The sequence below is a fragment of the Vulpes vulpes genome, chromosome 1 (genome assembly GCF_048418805.1).
Source record: "Vulpes vulpes isolate BD-2025 chromosome 1, VulVul3, whole genome shotgun sequence".
Lineage (NCBI taxonomy): Eukaryota > Metazoa > Chordata > Mammalia > Carnivora > Canidae > Vulpes > Vulpes vulpes.
Window position 1 is genome coordinate 22224322 of NC_132780.1, and position 19050 is coordinate 22243371.

At 45.3% G+C, this 19050-nt stretch overlaps 1 protein-coding gene and 1 pseudogene across 1 annotated transcript; both read right to left on the reverse strand.

Moving 5' to 3' along the window:
* Positions 1-7746: 7746 nt before the first annotated feature.
* On the reverse strand, positions 7747-18771 carry LOC112911927 (uncharacterized). Its single transcript, XM_072767784.1, has 3 exons — positions 18378-18771; positions 14437-14563; positions 7747-12794 (listed from the first exon to the last, which is right to left on the reverse strand). The coding sequence occupies exons 1-3, from the start codon at positions 18390-18392 to the stop codon at positions 11776-11778; spliced, it is 1161 nt and encodes a 386-aa protein (XP_072623885.1). The 5' UTR covers positions 18393-18771; the 3' UTR covers positions 7747-11775.
* LOC112911921 (mitochondrial nicotinamide adenine dinucleotide transporter SLC25A51-like) lies at positions 8229-9120 on the reverse strand (annotated as a pseudogene).
* Positions 18772-19050: the final 279 nt, after the last annotated feature.

Sequence of the window (19050 nt, forward strand, 5' to 3'; positions counted from 1 at the left end):
AGAGAGAAACAATCAACAAAAGTAAAAGGCAACCTACAGAATGGGAGAGGATATTTGCAAATGACACAGCTAATAAATGGGTAGTATCCAATATATATAAAAAACATAAAATCCAACACCCAGAAAACAATCCAATTAAAAGATGGGCAGAAGACATTTCTGTAAAGAAGACATACAAATTGCCAACAGAGACATGAAAAGATGTTTATCATTAGGGAAAAGCAAATCAAAACTACAATAAGGTATCACCTCAAATCTGTCAGAATGGCTAAAATAGTACAAGAAACAACAGGTGGTGGAGAGGATGAGGAGGAAAAGGAGCCCTCATGCACCTTTGGTGGGAATACAAACTGTGGGTGGAGCCACTGTGGAAAATAGTATGGAGGCTTCTCAAAAAGTTAAAAATAGAACTACCCTAAAAAAAAATAGAACTACCTTGCAATAGTATATTGCAAAAAATAATACGCAAACATATTACTGAATATTTACCCAAATAATACAAAAGTATTAATTCAAAGGGATACATGTACCCCAATGTTTATAGCAGCATTGTTTAAAATAGCCAAGATATGGAAGTAGCCCAACTGTCCATGGATTGGCAAATGGATATATATGATGGAATATTATTCAGCCATCAAAAAGAATGAAATCTTGCCATTTGCAACAACACAGGTGGAGCTAGGCAAATAAATCAGTTAGAAAAAAGACAAATACCACATAATTTCACTCATGAGGAATTTTTTTTTTAAGATTATTTGTTAGAATGCAAGAGAGGGAGACAGCAGAAGCAGGGGGGAGATGGAGAAGCAGACTTCCTGCTGAATAGGGAGCCTAACTCAGGGCTTGATCACAGAACCCTGAGATCATGACCTGAGTTGAAGGCTGTTGCATAACCAACTGAGCCATCCAGGCAGGCACCTCTCATTTTGAGGAATTTAGGAAACAAGCAAAAGGAAAAAGACAAACCAAGAATTAGCTCTTAACTATAAAGAATAAACTAATGGTTACCAGAGGGGAGGTAGGTGAGGGGATAGGGGAAACTGGTGATGGGGATTAAGGAATGTACTGGTCAAAATGAGCACTGGGTGATGTATGGAATTGTTGAATCACTATTTTTTTTTTTTAAGATTTATTTATTCATGAGAGACACAGACTGAGAGAGGCAGAGACACAGGCAGAGGGAGAAGCAGGCTCCCTGCAGGGAACCCCATGTGGGACTCAATCCCGGATCCCAGGATCGTGACCTGAGCTGAAGGCAGGGGCCCAACCACTGAGCCACCCAGGCGTCCCTGTTGAATCACTATTTGAATACCTAAAACTAACATAACTCTGTATGTTAACTAACTGAAGTTCAATAAAAACTTTAAAAAAGCAATCAAGAAATCTTAACAAAATTTTAGCAAATTGAATCTTGCCATATTTGTATATACATGTATAAGCCCCAATAAGTCATAACCTAGCATGGTTTATCATGTATCCAGGTTTACTTAATAATGGAGTTTATAATGGAGTCTCAACTACCAGGAAAATAAAAATCATCAAAGACATTGTGAAAGCATTTCACAGACTCAAAACCAGTCTATGATAAAATTTCTTAACAAATTAAGAACCTCAACCTGCTGGAGGGTACCTATGAAAAACCAAAAGCTTACGTATTTGATGGCAAAAGCCTGTGTGCTTTCCTCCCCACTATTGGCAGTAATGGGACTATATCTGTGCTTAGCACTTTTACTCAATATTGTACTGTAAGTCGGTGTTAGTGACTTACAAAAAAAAAAGGTCTAAAGATTGTAAATGTAGAACCAAAACTGTCTATTCATATATGACATGATTATGTTGAAAATTCCAAATTATCCACTAAAAAGCTACTATGTCTAATGACTGAGTTTAGCAAGGTCCCAGGATAAAAAGGAAAATTCAAGCACATTTTGGAGATCCTGTGGATTCACTTCAGCAAGTCAAATGAATTCTTTGGTTTCCCAATCATATAAAAGTTATGTTTATACCATAGTCTATTAAGTATGCTATATAGCATTGTCTAAAAGAAATGTACACACCTTCATTAAGAAGTATTTTATTGCTAAAAAATGCTAACCATCATCTTAGCTTTCAGCAAGTCATAATCACTTATCACAGATCACCATAACAGATATAATAAATTTTAAGGACACCTCAGTGGCTCAGTGGTTGAGTGTGTACCTTTGGGTCAGGGTGTGATTCCAGTCTGGGGATTGAGTCCCACATTGGGGTCTGCAGGGAGCCTGCTTCTCCCTTGCCTATGTTTCTGCCTCTCTGTGTCTCATGAATAAATAAATTAAAAATCTTTTTTAAAAATAAATTTAGAAATATAGGTAGCAAATGTGACACAGATATGAAATGAGCAAATGCCATTGGAAAGATGGCACTGACAGACTTGCTCAAAGGCAGAGTTGCCACAAACCTTTAATTTTGTGAAAAATGCAATTTCTTAAGTGCAATAGAATGAGGTATGCCTGTATACTATAGCTGGTTTCTATATACCAGCTATGAATGTTTGGAAGTTGAAAAAATCCCTTTACAATAGCATCAAAATATGAGATATTTAGAAATAAATTTTAAAAAATATGTTCAAGAGGTATAAGAAATTATCAAACATTACTGAGACATTAAAGGCCTAACCAGGGATCCCTGGGTGGTGCAGCGGTTTGGCGCCTGCCTTTGGCCCAGGGCGCAATCCTGGAGACGTGGGATCGAATCCCACGTCGGGCTCCCGGTGCATGGAGCCTGCTTCTCCCTCTGCCTGTGTCTCTGCCTCTCTCTCTCTCTCTCTCTCTATCATAAATGAATTAAAAAAATTTTAAAAAAGGCCTAACTAGTTTCACTGGTGAGTTCTAGAGATGTAAAGAATAAATAATACAATAATACATCCTGTCAGAAAGGAGGATCAAATCTTTCTACTCCTTTTAAGAGGCTAGATAAGAAAGAAGCAGTTCAAGATGGCAGCATAGGAAGATCCTAAACTCCTCTCCTCCCATGGACATCACACATCTCCAACTACATATGGAACAATTCCCTCTGAAAACTAGCTGAATAGCTCCTCCACAACAAAGAATACAAGAGACACACTGACAGGCAGAAGAGGCAGAGGACACAGTCTTGCCCAAAACCCTACCCTTGGCATGGTAATACATAATCGGGAGAATCTCATAAACACTGGCTTCTCCGAGATGTAAGGATTTTGTGCCCCATGTCATGCACTCCAACTCCTGGAATCTACACCAGAGGGATGAAACCCCCAAACATTTGGCTTTGAAAACCAGTAGAGCTTATGTCCATTGTAGGGCTATAGGGAATGGAGATTCTGGTCTTAGAAGGCTGGCATGAAGAATCATTCACCCCAGGATCTGATACAAAAGCAGCAGTGTGTTTATTTGAGAGAGAGCACTAGAGAAACAGAGCAAGCATGAGTGGGGAGCAGAGGGAGATGGAGAAGCAAGCTCCCCGCTAAGCAGGGAACCCATCATGGGGGTCAACCTCAGGACCCTGGGATCATGACTTGAGACAAAGGCTTAACCAACTAAGCCACCCAGGTCCCCTAAAAGCAGCAGATTTGAAAAATTTTAAGACTACAGGTAAAGGAGATTCCTTTGTTAATCTTAAAAGCATTTGCTGGATGGGCAGTAGCATGCTAGAACTCTCTCTTGGGATGGAGATGCTGGTGGGCACCATTTTTGCATTCTATTTACTAGTACCAGCAATGGTGGGCACCAACTTTATACTCTCCTGTAACCTGCTAGCACCAGTGTGTGAACCTCTCCCCTGCCCCACTTTTAAGGCCCCACCAAAGCAAGGTGTGTGAATGCTGCAAGCACAGCCCACAGAAGGGGCACCCTTGAGCACCTGGCTCTTGTTGCCAGGGAAACAGCATTTCTGGCTCTCACAAAGCCTGACAGGATCAGATAAAGTGGCAGGCTACCACCCATAGGACACTGCACAGACAGGAGACTGAAACACACCCCATCTTCCTGTGGAAAAAAACCTATTTCTTATCCTAGAAGTGCAGGCTTCAGGTTTACCACACATCTGGAGGCTATGGAAATGCTTCTAGGGAACATAGGCCAGGGGACAGCATCTTTGTGCTCTTCCTACAGTGAGCCAGTTACCTCCCAGAAGGGAGCTTAGGCACTTGTCTGGAGCCCCAGCTTTTGCAACTGTCATGAAAGGGACACCTGTAGATCACATGATCATAAGGCCAGCAGGGCTTATGATTGTGATCCAGTGGGACTGTATGTACTTGCGTACCATAAAAACTGCTGCCTTAGGATGTAGCCTCCAGTTAGGCTGAAACTAGGTATAGACTATCCCTCCCTCTCGAAGACTCATGGGCCCTGGCATAGAATAAATCAGGCTATTTAGACAATGACAAATGTTTGAGAGATAATCAAGAGCAAAGGGAAGGCTAAGTGGTAAAGTTCTTCAAGACTGGGAGAAAGAGCTACTACTATGCCTAATACATAGAAACAAAAAAAGAAACAAAGTCAAGCAAAATGAAAAACTAAAGGAATATGTCCTAAATGAAGAACAAGATAAAGCCCTGGAAAAAACAATGAAACAGAGAAAAGTAATTCAATTGATAAAGAGGTCTTAGTGGTCATAAAATGCTTACTGAACTTGGGAAAAGAATGGATGAATTCAATGAGAACTCTAACAAAGAGAAAATATAAGAAAATACCAAACAGAAGTCAAAAAGTTGGAGAATACAATACATATTCCAGGGATGTAAGGATGATTGAACACCAGCAAATCAACCGATGTGATACACATTGGTAAAATGAAGGATAAAAGTCATACAATTATCTCAATAGACATAAAACAGCACTTGACAAAATTCAACATCTATTTATGATAAAAACTCTCAACAAAGTCGGTATAGGTGGAATATATCTCAACATAATAAAGACCATATATAACAAGCCTATTGCTATCATACTCAACACTGAAAAGGTGAAAGCTTTTCCTTTATTTTTTTAAAGAGTTCTTTAGAGCATGTGGGGAGGGAGGGGGGCAGGCATAGAGGATCTAAAGCAGACACCATGCTGAGCGCAGAGCCTGACTTGGGGCTTGATCTCACAACCCTGAGATCATAACTTGAGCCAAAATCAAGAGTCAGATGTTCAACTGACTGAGCCACCCAGGCACCCTGAAAGGTTTTCCATTAATATTAGGAAGAAGGATGCCCACTCTCGCTTTTATTCAACATAGCATTGGAGGGGATCCCTGGGTGGCTCAGCAGTTTGGTGCCTGCCTTCAGCCTGGGGCGTGATCCTGGGGTCCTGGGATCGAGTTCCGCATTGGGCTCCATGCATGGAGCCTGCTTCTCCCTCTCCTTGTGTCTCTGTCTCTCTCTGTGTGTCTTTCATGAATAAATAAAAATCTTAAAAAAACAAAACAAAACAAAACAAAACAAAACAAAACATAGCATTGGAACTTCTAGCCAGAGCAGTAATACAGGAAAAAGAAGTAAAAGGCATCCACATTGCAAAGGAAGAAATAAAACTGTCACTGTTTGCACACATGATTTTATATATTAAAAAATCCTTAAGACTCCACTAAAATAACTGTTAAAATAAGCAAATTCAGTTAGGGTTCTGTAAAGTAAAAAATCAATATATAAAAATATGTCTGTTCATACACTAACAAAATAGAAACAGAAATTAAGAAAGCAATCCCATTTACAACTGCATCAAAAATAATTTAAGACCAAGGAACAAACTTAACCAAGGAAGTGAAAGACCTGTATGCTGAATATTATAGAAGACTTTGAGAAAAAAAAAAATTGAAAAAGACACACAGAAAGATGTTCTGTGCCAATAGATTAGACGAAATAACATTGTTAAACTGCCCATATTACCCAAGGCAATCTACAGATTCAACACAATCCTTATCAACATTTCAAAGACATTTTTCAGGGACTCCTGGGTGGGTCAGTGGTTGAGGGACTGTCTTCAGGTCAGGCCCTGACCCAGGGTCCTGGTATAGAGGCCTGCATCGGGGTCTTTGCAGGGAGCCTGCTTCTCCCTCTGCCTGTGTCTCTGCCTCTCTTTCTGTGTCTCTCTTGAATAAATTTTTTTTTGAAAAAAAAAAAAGGCATTTTCCACAGAATTACAATTCTAAAATTTGTATAGAACCATTAAAAGAGGGATCCCTGGGTGGCGCAGTGGTTTGGCGCCTGCCTTTGGCCCAGGGCGCGATCCTGGAGACCCGGGATCGAATCCCACATCAGGCTCCCGGGGCATGGAGCCTGCTTCTCCCTCCGCCTGTGTCTCTGCCTCTCTCTCTCTCTCTGTGACTATCATAAATAAATTTTTTAAAAAATTAAAAAAAAAAAACCATTAAAAGACACTGCATGGACCTGCATTCTCGAATATCCCCAGTTCAGTACCACTTCCAAGCATATATTCATGCTCGTTCTTGTGACTGGAAAAATCCTCCTTCATCCTACTGGGTTCCAGAAACGGGAAGTGTGCCCTACAATTCCTGGTCTCCCTTAAGGGCCCTGAGCCAACAGCAACTCCAGGAGCCCAATATCAGAGGCGGGAGGAGGGGAGAGCCAGAAGCCCTAAGTCACAGTATCCTATCGGAGCCCTGAGACCAGCAGGGCGAGGGGCCCAGCGGCTGGTTTCCATTCCCCTGCTGCCCACACCCGCCCAGGGGACCCCTGCAGGCCCCTCGAGCTTAGTCCACTTCCCATCTTGCCCAGCCACAGGTGGGCTCGGCTGACCTCGGCTGACCCGCACTCCCAGCTTCAGCTGCTGTCCTGTAAAATTCACTCAAGGCCCAGGGTCCTGCCTCCAGGCACCTGAGGAAGGAGGACTAGTACGGGAGGGGTGTGGGTTAGGCTAGGGTGATGTCTCACACAAAAGCGTAGAAGCGTGCCTACTCTCCTTTCTTCCTCCTTCTTCACCCAACTTGCCCAGGCCCACCACAGCCTTTATGACATCATTGGAAGCCCCGCCCCCACTTCTGCAGGAAACACCTCACTCCTGGGTGGTTATTGGATGAGCGCCGGCCGCCTATGCACAGCCTGCTGGGTAATGTAGCTTCTGTCCTGCACGTGGCCAGGCTAGGATGGGCCTTTCTCATTCTCCGCCATCTTGGCCAAACAGCGCTGCAAGGGACCTTGGGAAATAATGCTCTCTCCAGCTCCAAATATACGACCGTGCCCAGGTTTCTGTGGCCATCTTGAGTGAAGACCCATCCCGGGAAAGCTGTAATAGACTTCTCCTTGTGGCCCTAGACAAGCCTCCTCAACCTCTGAGGAAAAAAATATATAATTAAAACCATAAAATAAGGGGGATCCCTGGGTGGCTCAGAGGTTTTGCACCTGCCTTTGGCCCAGGGCGCGATCCTGGAGTCCCGGGATCAAGTCCAGCATCGGGCTCCCGGCATGGAGCCTGCTTCTCCCTCTTCCTGTGTCTTTGCCTCTCTCTATATATGTCTATCATAAATAAATAAATAATTCTTAAAAAAAAAGTAATCCCAGATGAAACATGTACAATGATAAAAGGAATGAGGACCAAAGAGGGGAATGCATATGTCTATTGATACATCTGCTCATTATTTATATTAAACATGAGTAACATTTCCTTGTGAAGTCAGACTGATGAAATTAACATACATAATCTCAAAATATATACTGAGATAGAGCATACTAGTTCATCTTCTAAATCCCTTATATTGCCTGGAAAGAAAGAAAAACATTTTAAATCTTTTTAAAAATATTTTTAAAATTTTATTTATTCATGAAAGACAGAGAGAGAGAGAGGCAGAGACACAGGCAGAGGGAGAAGCAGGCTCTATGCAGGAAGCCTGCAGTGGGACTCAATCCCAGGACTCCAGGACCACGCCCTGGGCCAAAGGCAGACACTAAACTGCTGAGCCACCCAGGGATCCCCCATAAGTCTGCTGTTTTAAGTGTTTGTAGATTTTAGCTTAAACAATAAACAGAATAAGCTTTTTAAACTAGAATTTTTTAAAAATCTGGATTTTTTTTAACAGTAACAGTTTTTTTTCCTATTAGAACCTTTTATTCTGAATTTGTTGGTGCTTCAAGAAAACAGCTTTGCCTATAATTCACTGTGCCCTGAACTAATGACACCAACTTATATTTGGCCAATTAGGAACAATGCCAAACCACATTCTTCTTAGGTCTATTCAGTTAATAAATGGCACTTAACTGATAGTTTCTTTCATATAATCTTTAACAAGAACTCATAAGTTGCATCGATTATGCCCCAAGAGATGAGGGATCAATGGTAATGCAGATGAGCACCTCTGAAAAGATTTGTCAGCTTCCTGTCCGGCTCTAGCCAGATTTTCTGGAAAACCTTGGGAAAAGACTGAAATTCCCCACCAATCTGAGACTGCATGTGAGTTTTCACAACATTAACTAGCAAAAACAAGATTCCCAACATGGCACCTGACAGACCTCCACAGATAAAATTACTGACGATATGGGCGCTGTGAGTTTTGGCGGTAGGCAGATGCTCCTTAATGGGACCTCGAAGGCCAAAGAAAAGGACATTGCTGAATCCATTACGGAAAAGAACAGGTACCAAGCCTCGATAATACTCTCTAATTCCCTGGCATTTGAGTGCCTTGAAAGCCTGGTAAGTGTTTGTAAATTTGTCATGATGCTTATGGTCTTGAAGCAATGTCTGAAATCTTTCCAATGGAGTGAAAATCGCTTCTGTTGTGCCTGCAAGTACTGCCACCACACTACAGGTTGCAAACTCAGGGGTACTGATATGCTTCCAGAGAAGGCAACATAAGCCCTCGTACAGACCTAACATAAGTGCCAGTGTAGTTGTCTTCTGCATCAGTGGGGGAAGGATTCCGCGGTACAAGTTGCGAAAGCCATCCCTCCTCAACTGAAGCACTGCATCCCGGGTTTTGATTCCATACAGCTGCTACCTAAAGAGCACCTTCTGAATGGGAAATGTGATTGCTACATTGTTGAAAGCTGCACAGCAGCTACACAAGTAATGCTTCATTTCACCAACATTTGCAATATGAGGTGACATCTTGTTTTGAAGATGTTAGGATGGGCGGTCTCTTTTCATGAGCTTCTGAATCCACCATGTTGCTTAAGATCTTTCTTCTTCATGAAGGTATTTTTAACTTGTAACACCACCTGGGTCTGGTGTTTTGGGGAATTGTAGCTTTTTGATAACTTTCTCGATTTCTTCCATTGTTACTGGCCTGTTAGGTTCTTTCTTCTGCAGTCAATTTCATACTGGATATCCTGAAATATCCAGGCTCCATAACAGTCTTGCCACAGAAAGAAAAATAAAGTAACCAATGGTAGCCATCTTTTTGCTAGATCATGCCATCCCAGCAGGCGCCCCGTGCCACGCCCGGTACCGCCAGCCAACAGGTCCGTGAGCCGGCAAGCAGCAGCCACAGTTGTTATTTCTTAAAGGACCAGAAAAAGAACAAGTGAGGCAAAGAAAGCCACAAAATTAGAGGATATATTGATACCCAAATATATATAATATTACATTAGGTAAGTAGGAAATAAATTAAATTAGCAGTCAGTACCTTTTGATGGTTAAAACCTCCCTTCATAAGATACTTAATCTTCATCAATAAATTTCAGGGGCAGCTTTTGAATTTCCATTCAAAGCAAACCAACATTTTCTGGCATCCTCAGCCACTCTATCTCCAAGAGGGAAAGAAACCAGGGGGCAAGAATGTCCTGGCTTCGGTTGCTGAGGACCCAAGACCTTATGCTGAGGGGTCACCAGAATCTATGATCAAGCTTCTTAAGGCCAAAAATCAGCTAAGATGTCATCAGGACTTTCAGTATATTTTTACAAACAAATCCCATCAGCACATCTCCTAATAAGAAAGGAATAGGATGGCATGAAAATATAACATATTAGTGAAAACAAGTTTAACAACAGCTAACATTTAAGAATATCCACAAAGCTGATACCAGGTACAACACTACCCTTTGACCTGCATAAACGCCTTGTGAGGTGCATCAGTCAACATTCCTGTTTCATAGATAATGAATCTGCAACTCACACAGGATATTAGATCACTCAGTTTACAGAGGAGGAAACTAAGAACCCCAAAAAGTCCCTAAACTGGCCTGTTGCGGCCACTAGTAAGCAGCACAGGTGAGAACAGTGCTCACAGGGATGTAGGGCTCATCACTGCCCTTCATGGCTTCCTGCCCAAATTCAATCTGGACAGGAGCAGGGGCAAGGGCCAGGGCCCCTCAGCATCAGAGAAATAAAGCTATGGCAGATTGACTACCCATGTAACCACTGAGGGGGGAGGGAGTTCTGCCTTTTTTCTGTTCAAGAAAGGGAGCCTTCAGCTCCACTTGCTCACTCAACACACTAGGTGCTGATTGAAAACCTGGAACACAGGGCAGGCCATGGCACATTCCCATGGATGCAAAAGGCTCTCTTCTGAGGACTGATGAGGGAAATCATTTCCTGGGGCTCACCCATCATCCCAATTATGCACATGTCCTGTGGCTCTGCCTAACATGTCCCAAGTCATCTCCCCACCAATTCCCATACCACTATCATGGGGCAGTCCAATGACAATGCCCTCCTGGACCACACAGTGGCCTCATCTCTTTTTCCCACATAAATTACTCCCTCTTTAATTCACCCTCCACTCAGCAAACAAGGAGAAATTTAGAGACAAGATCATGCCACTGCCCTGCTCAACCACTTTCTCAGCCTCCGAACAGTCAGAATAAAATCCACAAAGCCCTGTGCATCTGGGCCTATTCTGTCCATCTCACTGCTCACTATTCATTTCCTCCAGACACACTGACCTTCAGCTGTTTCCTCTAATAAGCCCAACTCTTGCCTGCCTCAAGGTCTTAGAACATGCTGTTCCCTTTGCCAGAAATGTTCTTCTTCATTTTAAAATGTGGCTGGGGCTCCTCAATACCTCATGGATCTGCATGGTATCACCCTCTGTGTACTGTCTGTTCCTCTGCCCGTGCTTTACAGTTTAAATTTATTTTCCCACTTTTACAAGAGAGGCCTGTGGAGAAATGACATGACCAAGGTCACCCAGAGGTGATGGGCACAGCTCAGAAGTGCTGGAATACCAAGTGTCCCCAGGGTCCAAGCCCTTAGCCGCTGGACCACTCTTCCCAGTGCACATTTGTCCTCCACACCTAAGTTTTGACCCTGATACACAGGGTCATAGGCACATTATTATCATAGTAACAGAGCTACTATACCACACCTCTGTGCTACCACGTTTCTCCCCTCTAAAGAGCAAGGCCCATGTCTCAGTCACCCACATATCCATGACACAAGGCACATGCACGGTAATGGGCATAAAGGATGGGGTTCTTGTGACCCCTGCCCTTCACACCAGCAAGAGCACAGCAGGCTCCTACAAACACAGGAAGTTAGACGGGAGACAGGGACCATGAGGGAAGAGGGCCCTTCATCCACTGCAAAGCGCATCACTTCTGCTTTGGGATACACTGAGGCCCAGGTCTCTTTGCAGGCCATGTGATAGTAAAGCACTTACGGGTATGGAAAGAAGGTCCCTCTGCAGAGAATCAAGTTCTGTTTTGGGAGACTGGCTTTCAGTCTCTGCAGTGCCAGGGCTCAGCCACAGGTGAAGGTAATGCCATAGCCACAGTACAAACTGTGCACATGAAGGAGGACACAGTATGCAGGAAAGCCTTGGGTATGAACTCTCAGATGCCAAGTAACATTTTCCCTCCAGTCGAACAATTTGCCACCGTAGTTACTCAGTATGAGTTCTCTGATGCTGACTGAGGGCTGCCTTCTGGTGAAAGGCCTTCCCACATCTCTTACATTTGTAGGATTTTACTCCACTGTGAATCTTTTGATGAGTATTGAGGGTTGAGCTGTAGCTGTAGGTCTTTCCACACTCACTGCACTCATAGAGCTTCTCCCCAGAATGAGACCTCATGTGTCGAGTTACAGAGAAACTGTTACAAAAGGCCTTCCCACACTCTTTGCACTCAAAGGGTTTTTCTCCAGTGTGGGTTCTATTATGCCGAATAAAATCTGAGTGGCGGGCAAAGCCCCTTCCACATTCATTGCACACATAAGGCTTCTCTCCACTGTGAATCCGCTGGTGCTCCGTGAGGTGTGACCTGCGGCTGAAGGCCTTCCTGCATTCGTTGCACTCATAGGGTTTCTCCCCAGTGTGAATCCGGTGGTGTTCTGTGAGGTGTGACCTACGGCTGAAGGCCTTCTCACACTCAATGCACTCATAGAGCTTCTTCTTAATGTGAATGCTGTAGTGTCCAGTGAGATCTGCCTTCCTGAGAAAGACCTTCCCACACTTTTTGCCTTTATAGGATTTTATTCTAGTGTGAATCCACTGATGTTGAAGGAGGAAGTGATTCTTGATAAACTCTTTCCCACATTCCTTGCATTTGTAGGGGTTCTTCCCTCCATGAATCAAGGGGTCTCTTCTTGATCTATGTGGTTCACACTCATGGAGAGCATCTCCTGGAGAGTCTTGCTCCCGTAAATCCTTTGTGGGAAGATTTTTACTTGTTCCCAAATCATCACATTCAGGGTTATCCTTTCTAGGGAGGGATTCCTTGTAGGGGTCTGTCCCTGTCCTTACGTGCCCTCCCTGTTTTTCTGATGGTCCTTCTTGTTCCCTGGCTTCTCCCAATGTGGAAACACTGGAGTCTTCCTCAGTCAGTAACGTGTGGGGTGAGCATCTCTCAAACAAGGCTGGTTGAGAAGCAGAAGGCTCTGTGGTATTGACTTTTGCTTTGTCATCTGAAGGGAATCCAATAGACAAAAGAGGCCCATTAGCAATACCAACAAAGAAGGAGCAAAATTACCAAGCCAGTGGAAAAAGGAAGATGGAAACAAGGCCCCTGACACCTGCTGGATTTTCACATCTCTGAAACTCAGGTGTTTTTTTGTTTTTGCTGGTTCTTGGATTCTTGACATCTTTAAAGGGACAACTTTGGGGAGAATTTAGGGTAGAGGCCAGAATGAAACCCTGTCCTCCCTATCCAGAGCAGAGAGAAATTATTGCACTATGTGCTGTGTTTGTTCTGAGAAAGGATGTCACAGGGGACACAGGATGGGGCATCTAACCCAGCTCAACTGAAAGAAAAAGACAGCTGGGAGGTGTCTTGAGATATGAGTCCCAAGGAAGCAAGAGTTACCAAATACAGGAATTGAGAGGGCACTGCAGTCAAAGGAGGCAAAGTATACAAAGGTACAGATTCTAGAGAGATCTTGGATGCCGAGGGAACTTCAAGGCATGAGAGAAGGGATGGCAGAGATGTGGGTGGAGATGCAGACAGGGTGTAGACTCCAGAGTTTGGAAGAGTAAGAGTAAGTATAGCCATTTCTGCTCCCAGGACAGTGTCTACATGGCTGAGAGTGAGCAGGACTGGGGGGGGGCACATATTAAATCTACTGTGTGTGAGGAACAGCTAGGTGATTAAAACATAGACAAAAGCTAGTAGAGAAATCTGAAATATTTATGTCAAGATATTAAAGAAAAGCTGTACAAATGGGAGAAATTAGCAACAAAGTTGTTAACTCTCCTCAAATCCACATATAAGTTTATCATCACACCAGAAAACATGATTTTCCACAAAACTCAACAAGCTGATTCTAGAATTTATAGGCAAGGGCCAAGAATATCACTGGAAAAAAGAATCATAAGGAGATAGGGCTTGCCCTCCCAGGATTAGGGTTAGGATGAAAGTACAGGCATCAAGACAGTGTGATATTGGCACAGATATAAGGAAAACTGGCAACAGGATAGAACAGTGCTCAGACACAGACTCTTGAACACATACAGCTATCACAGAGAACAGAGGTGGCATAGCAGATTAATGGGAAAAGAAGGGACTATATGATAAATGGAGCTAAAAAAACTGGTTTCCCACATGCAGGAAAAAGTTACTGCATTTTTACCGCACATCATACACAAGTTAATTCCAGATTAGTAAGCAACAGAAAATGAATATAATTTCATCCTGGTGTAAAGAAAGATTTCCTAGCAAGATATGAAAAGCAGTAATCATAAAACAAAAGATAAACTAACCTGACTAAATAAAATATGAATTTCTTTTAATCAAAAGATGCTTAAAGAAAATTTCTAAAAAGCTAATAGAATACAACTGTAGCACACAAAATAGGTAAAAGATGAGTATCAGGAATATACAAAAAAAAAATCTGAGAAATCAAAAAGGGAAGAACAATCATCTTGGTGATTCTTGGTGGAGACAAAGGGAGAGCAGGCTGGAGGAGGTAAGCCCAGAAAATGGCAGGAAGGACTGTGGGAAGGATGGCAGTCTGCTCTGAAGGCCTTCTCCATCAGCCATATCTCAAATGAGAGGAAGAAACCAAGAAGGAGGCTGCCATGTCCCCACATGGAGGCAAGGAGAAGACTTACCCAATGAGACAAGAAGCCTGCGGGTCTCTGTCATCACCTTCCAGTACAGTGTCCTCTGGGGCAGGTCTAATAATTCCCACTCCTCCTGGGTGAAAGTCACAAGCACATCCTTGAAGGTCACCGGTGCCTGGAAAGTCAAACACAGTCATATTATGTGCTTCAAGGCTATTGGGTGGGATCAGAGCCTGTAACTCAGTCTCTGGTAAAGGCACAGAGAGACCCAGGCCTGAATCACCGAGGCCTCCACCGAGGCCTCCTGAGGGCCAAGCTATGAGCTGGCCCTAAGGGGGAGGCAGACATGGCTGACCGAGAAGCCCTCCATGGTGCACACAACAGAGAAGGACACAGACAACCGCATTCCTGTGAGGACCATGGGAGCAGATGGCAAGTGGTCTGGGATGCCAGGAACAGGGAAATGATCGTGATGATAATTCTAACAGAACAGCAGCAGCTAAAGCTGAGCATCCCTGGTCCTTCCAGTGTGCCCACTGGGGGCTGTGAGCTTCACATGCTGTGGTAAAGGGAATAAATGTCCACAGCTCTGGAAAAGATGCCCACGTTTGAATTCAACCTCTTGAACCAACACTTGCTTGCTGTGTACCTTAGGGAAGCCACTTTATTTCTCTGAGCCTTGAGCTCCCGTCAATAAAATAATGATCTTCTCACTTTATCAGGTTATTTGAGAATTCAAGAAAAAACATTTAGAAAGCCAACATTAGAGTCTCTGGCTTATGATGGTGCTCTGTACGTTTTGTTATTTATATTGATCCTACCATAGCCATGAGCATAAATGCCTCATCAGCTCCACATCACAGTCAGCAAGCTGAGACTCAGGGAGCTCTAGTGAGTCACCCTGCGAGTTCCTAGTCTACACAGCAGAGGTGGGATTTGAACCTAGGTCCTTCTGGCCTGGGTCTATTGTAACCCCCACACTGCTCCATTATTGCAGGTGAAGCACTTCTAACAACTGTTGCTGTTAATCTACTTCTGCCATCTTGGCCATACTTCCATGGACACGGGCAGAGGATTGGAGCCATCCTCACCCACCTCATGAAACAGCCACTGAAGGGGGTGCCACTCATCCTGGGAGTGGCAGTGCCTGGGCCAGCTCCCCATGCCCATGTGGGTCCCCCAGCCTTCTTAGGTCCCCCAGCCTTCTCAGACCCCTCAGGAGATTCCACAGCGAACTATCCGTCAACTTCCCCTTCCTGAGTCCTGAAGCATGCATCCCTGACTCATGGATACCGTAAGAACCAGGGAACCCAAGTGCATGAGAACAATGCCACAGTGGCCATAAGAACACAGGCAGCAGCCTCTGACTGGCTGTGATGTGTGTCCTGGGTGAGGGCAAGGTGAACATCCAGCAAATGACCACCTGTGCTCCCCTTCCCAAGACACATCTCAGCTGGCGGTTGGGGGTGTGTGGCAATCACAAGGTCCTCTTGTGACTCCTTAAACAACTCTGTACTCACAGCCTCTGTGACAAGGTTCCCTATCCTGGGTTGGCTCCTCTTGCCCTCCTTGTTCCCAAGCTTACCTAGAGGAGAAAGCCCTGCCCACCTCACAAAGTTTAAAATAGGTGTCACCATCAGGCTTCCCCAGCCCACTGTGGTTGGGAATACAGGCTCTGGAAGCCAATGGGCAATATGTGAGTTTCAACTACTAAAGAGCTGTGTGACCCTGGATAGGTAACTGTATGTCTCTAAGCCTCCAGTTCCTCTTCTGTAAGCAGGGATGACAGAACCTAACTCTGAGGAGATGGGAACTGAATGAAACATAGTAACTGTCCCTCAGAGCAAATCAAGGGCCTGGTGAAATCCAGCTATTATCATTGTTTTGTTATGATTATTTTTCCTCTTTGCTCCTCAAGTACCCTGGCACTCAACTCTGCACAAAAATGCTAGATCCCAAGCCTGTGGGTTCAGGGGGTATTTTAGCTAAAACTAGAAAGACAAAGAAGTGGCATTTGAGCAGAGGCCAGAGGAACACACAGGGATGCCTGCCGGGTTCTGGAGACTGTCCTAGGCAAAGGGAACTGCATGGGCAAAGGCTGGGAAGTGAGCAAGATTTTAGCAAGTGGAGGATGGCAAAGCTGCAGGGCTCTGAGATGGGGAAGAAAGGAAGGGAAGACACATGGGTAGACACAGAGCAGGTACAGGTGTAGCAGGCCATGGTGGGGGTTTGATCGTAGTGTAATGAGAGCCCACTGAGGGGAGTCTCATTCTCCCACCTATCAAGGTCCTGTTACAGCGTTGCCCCCATTATAGGCCTGGGGACAGAGCAGCAAACAGGAAATTACAGTCCCTGCTGGAGAAAGATTCCCAACAAGGACCTAAATAACTAAACAAGACAATGTAGATGGCCTTAAGAATTCTGAGGCCAAGAAAAAAGTGACAAGATTAGAGAGATGGGGCCATTTGAGAAAGAAAGCCAGGGATGGCCTTGCTGAAGACAGGCTACTGGAATGGCTGGAATGAAGGGAGGGGAGCCACAGGAACAACAGATGGACGTGACAACTCCTAACAGTGATGGGGGCTCTGATGGGAGTAAACAGAGTCACATGCTGGAGAAGAACCTGGGGTCTGTTGTGTGTTTACATCTAAACGCACACCACAGTACTGCATACTGCTACCACTGAATCTCTAATGCATCTACTTTTCACATAAAAGTATCTTAAACAGAAAAATAATTTTGCCACCATAGGTAGCAAGCCAGCTTACTTGCCATAAACAGATGGCAACTACAAAGATGAATCCAGTGACCTTTGTGGCTCCCAATGTCTGAGAACCCTTTTCATCCCAGCAGAGAAGCAGTAATTCCAAAAATACTGCTGGCACTGTGAGTCTGCCCCTAGGCTCTCTCTTCCCCCTAGTCCTCCGCTGGATACAGCCTGAGCAGGATTCCCCTGAGATAAGTCCCTAAGATCATCACAGGACAAGGGGATCTGCTCCTGGAAAACACTGTCCACAGTGATACTATCTGGGCAGTGTTGGACGTTGGAGGACACACATCACACACGTGCCCTCTCTGATCCCCTCAAGCCACAGGGACAAAATGTCAATATTACCCCTGACCCTCAAAAGATGGAAGACAAAGGGACTGAGGAAACTTACTCAAGGTCACAGCCCTGGGAAGGGCATGGCCAGAATGGCTCCTGAAGTCTACAGTTAAATGAGCTCATTCCTGAAACTCAGCTCATTCAGACTGTGAAGGGATGGGGGATCCTGAGAAGCCCCGTGTCTCTCTCACTCACACTGCCACAAGGACAAGACCAGGGCACAGGCCTCCTTGGACCCCAGAGATCACAGAAATGAATGTCTATGAGCAGCATTTACTGGATATTCCCTGTATGTGCTGTGCTACCTTTCACACTGCCTCCCACACCTGCCACCAGGACCCAGAAGGAAGATACTGCGGTTAGCCCATTTTGCAGCCAAGAAAGCCAACTCTCCCATGGCTGTGCGGGGAGAGGTGGGTAGAGCCTGCAGCTGAACCTAGACAGTAGGTGCTGGATGTTGTTTTGCACACCCGTAACACACGCTTCAGCTGGGAGGGTGGCTGAAGGTGACCTGGGGAACAGAATTCCGGGTGCGATGTGGGGGCTGCTATCCCTGCCTCCTCTCACCCTGCTGCTAGAGGAAGCCTATTAAGACACTCCTGTCCTCCAAATCCTCCATGGCTCCCACTGACCTCAAAGAGGCCCGTTCTGCAGCCTGCCATTCCAGACTCGCCTCCCTTCCCGGTGCTGTCTGTTCCCACCCGCACACCAGGTCGGCCTCAACTCCCTGCATGTGCACCCCTGGTGCAGGCCCCTAGATCATTCCTCCACATGGCAATGAGGTGGGAACGCCTCCATATCAAGGCGGCACAGCCAGGAAAAGTGATGAGACCCAGGGCAACACTATCCTCCATACAGAGGTGCTGGGGGGTCCCCCACTTACCTGTGCCGGGTCCATCTGTGCCTCTGCAGCCTCCGCGGGACCCCCCACCCCTCGTGCGTGGACCGGGGGCCGCAGGAGGCTGGGTAAGGTCTCAAGGGCTCCGCTGACCTGCACCACCCACCCTCAGCCCTGCGTCGGCACGAAGGGGACACTTTTTCTCAAGCTTGCCGACGGTCCTATAGCTGCGACCTCGAGACCTGACCCAGGAGCACCCAATACAACCTCCACGAGGACAGCGCCATGAAGTCTCGCGTAAGGCCAGATCCCAGCCCTGTGCTGTGATTGGCCCAGCGCTACCGCCTCTTGCCGCAGAGCCTGCAGGGCAGTATGGTTCCCACAGCTCCTCCTGTGGCCTCAAGGGGCGCCCTTCCGGGAATCAGCGCAAGGAACCTGTGGGGCCCACAAAGGGGCCTTTGGGAAATGACATAATTGGGCTCCGAGGGCGGGGCAAGGCTGCTTCACTGCTTAATCCGCCCTCGCCCCACTTCTGGGGCCCTGCTTCTCGGCTTCCGGGACGTGTTGTTTCGTGTGTGCCCAAAGTTTAGGTTCCCAAAGGGACATGGCATACTGCGATAGCGCTCAGAAAATGAGCCCACCACTCAGAGATTAGACCTCATAAGCGCTGTCCTGCTGCTCTTTAGTTCCAGGGAGACTGAATTTGAGAGCTAATTCT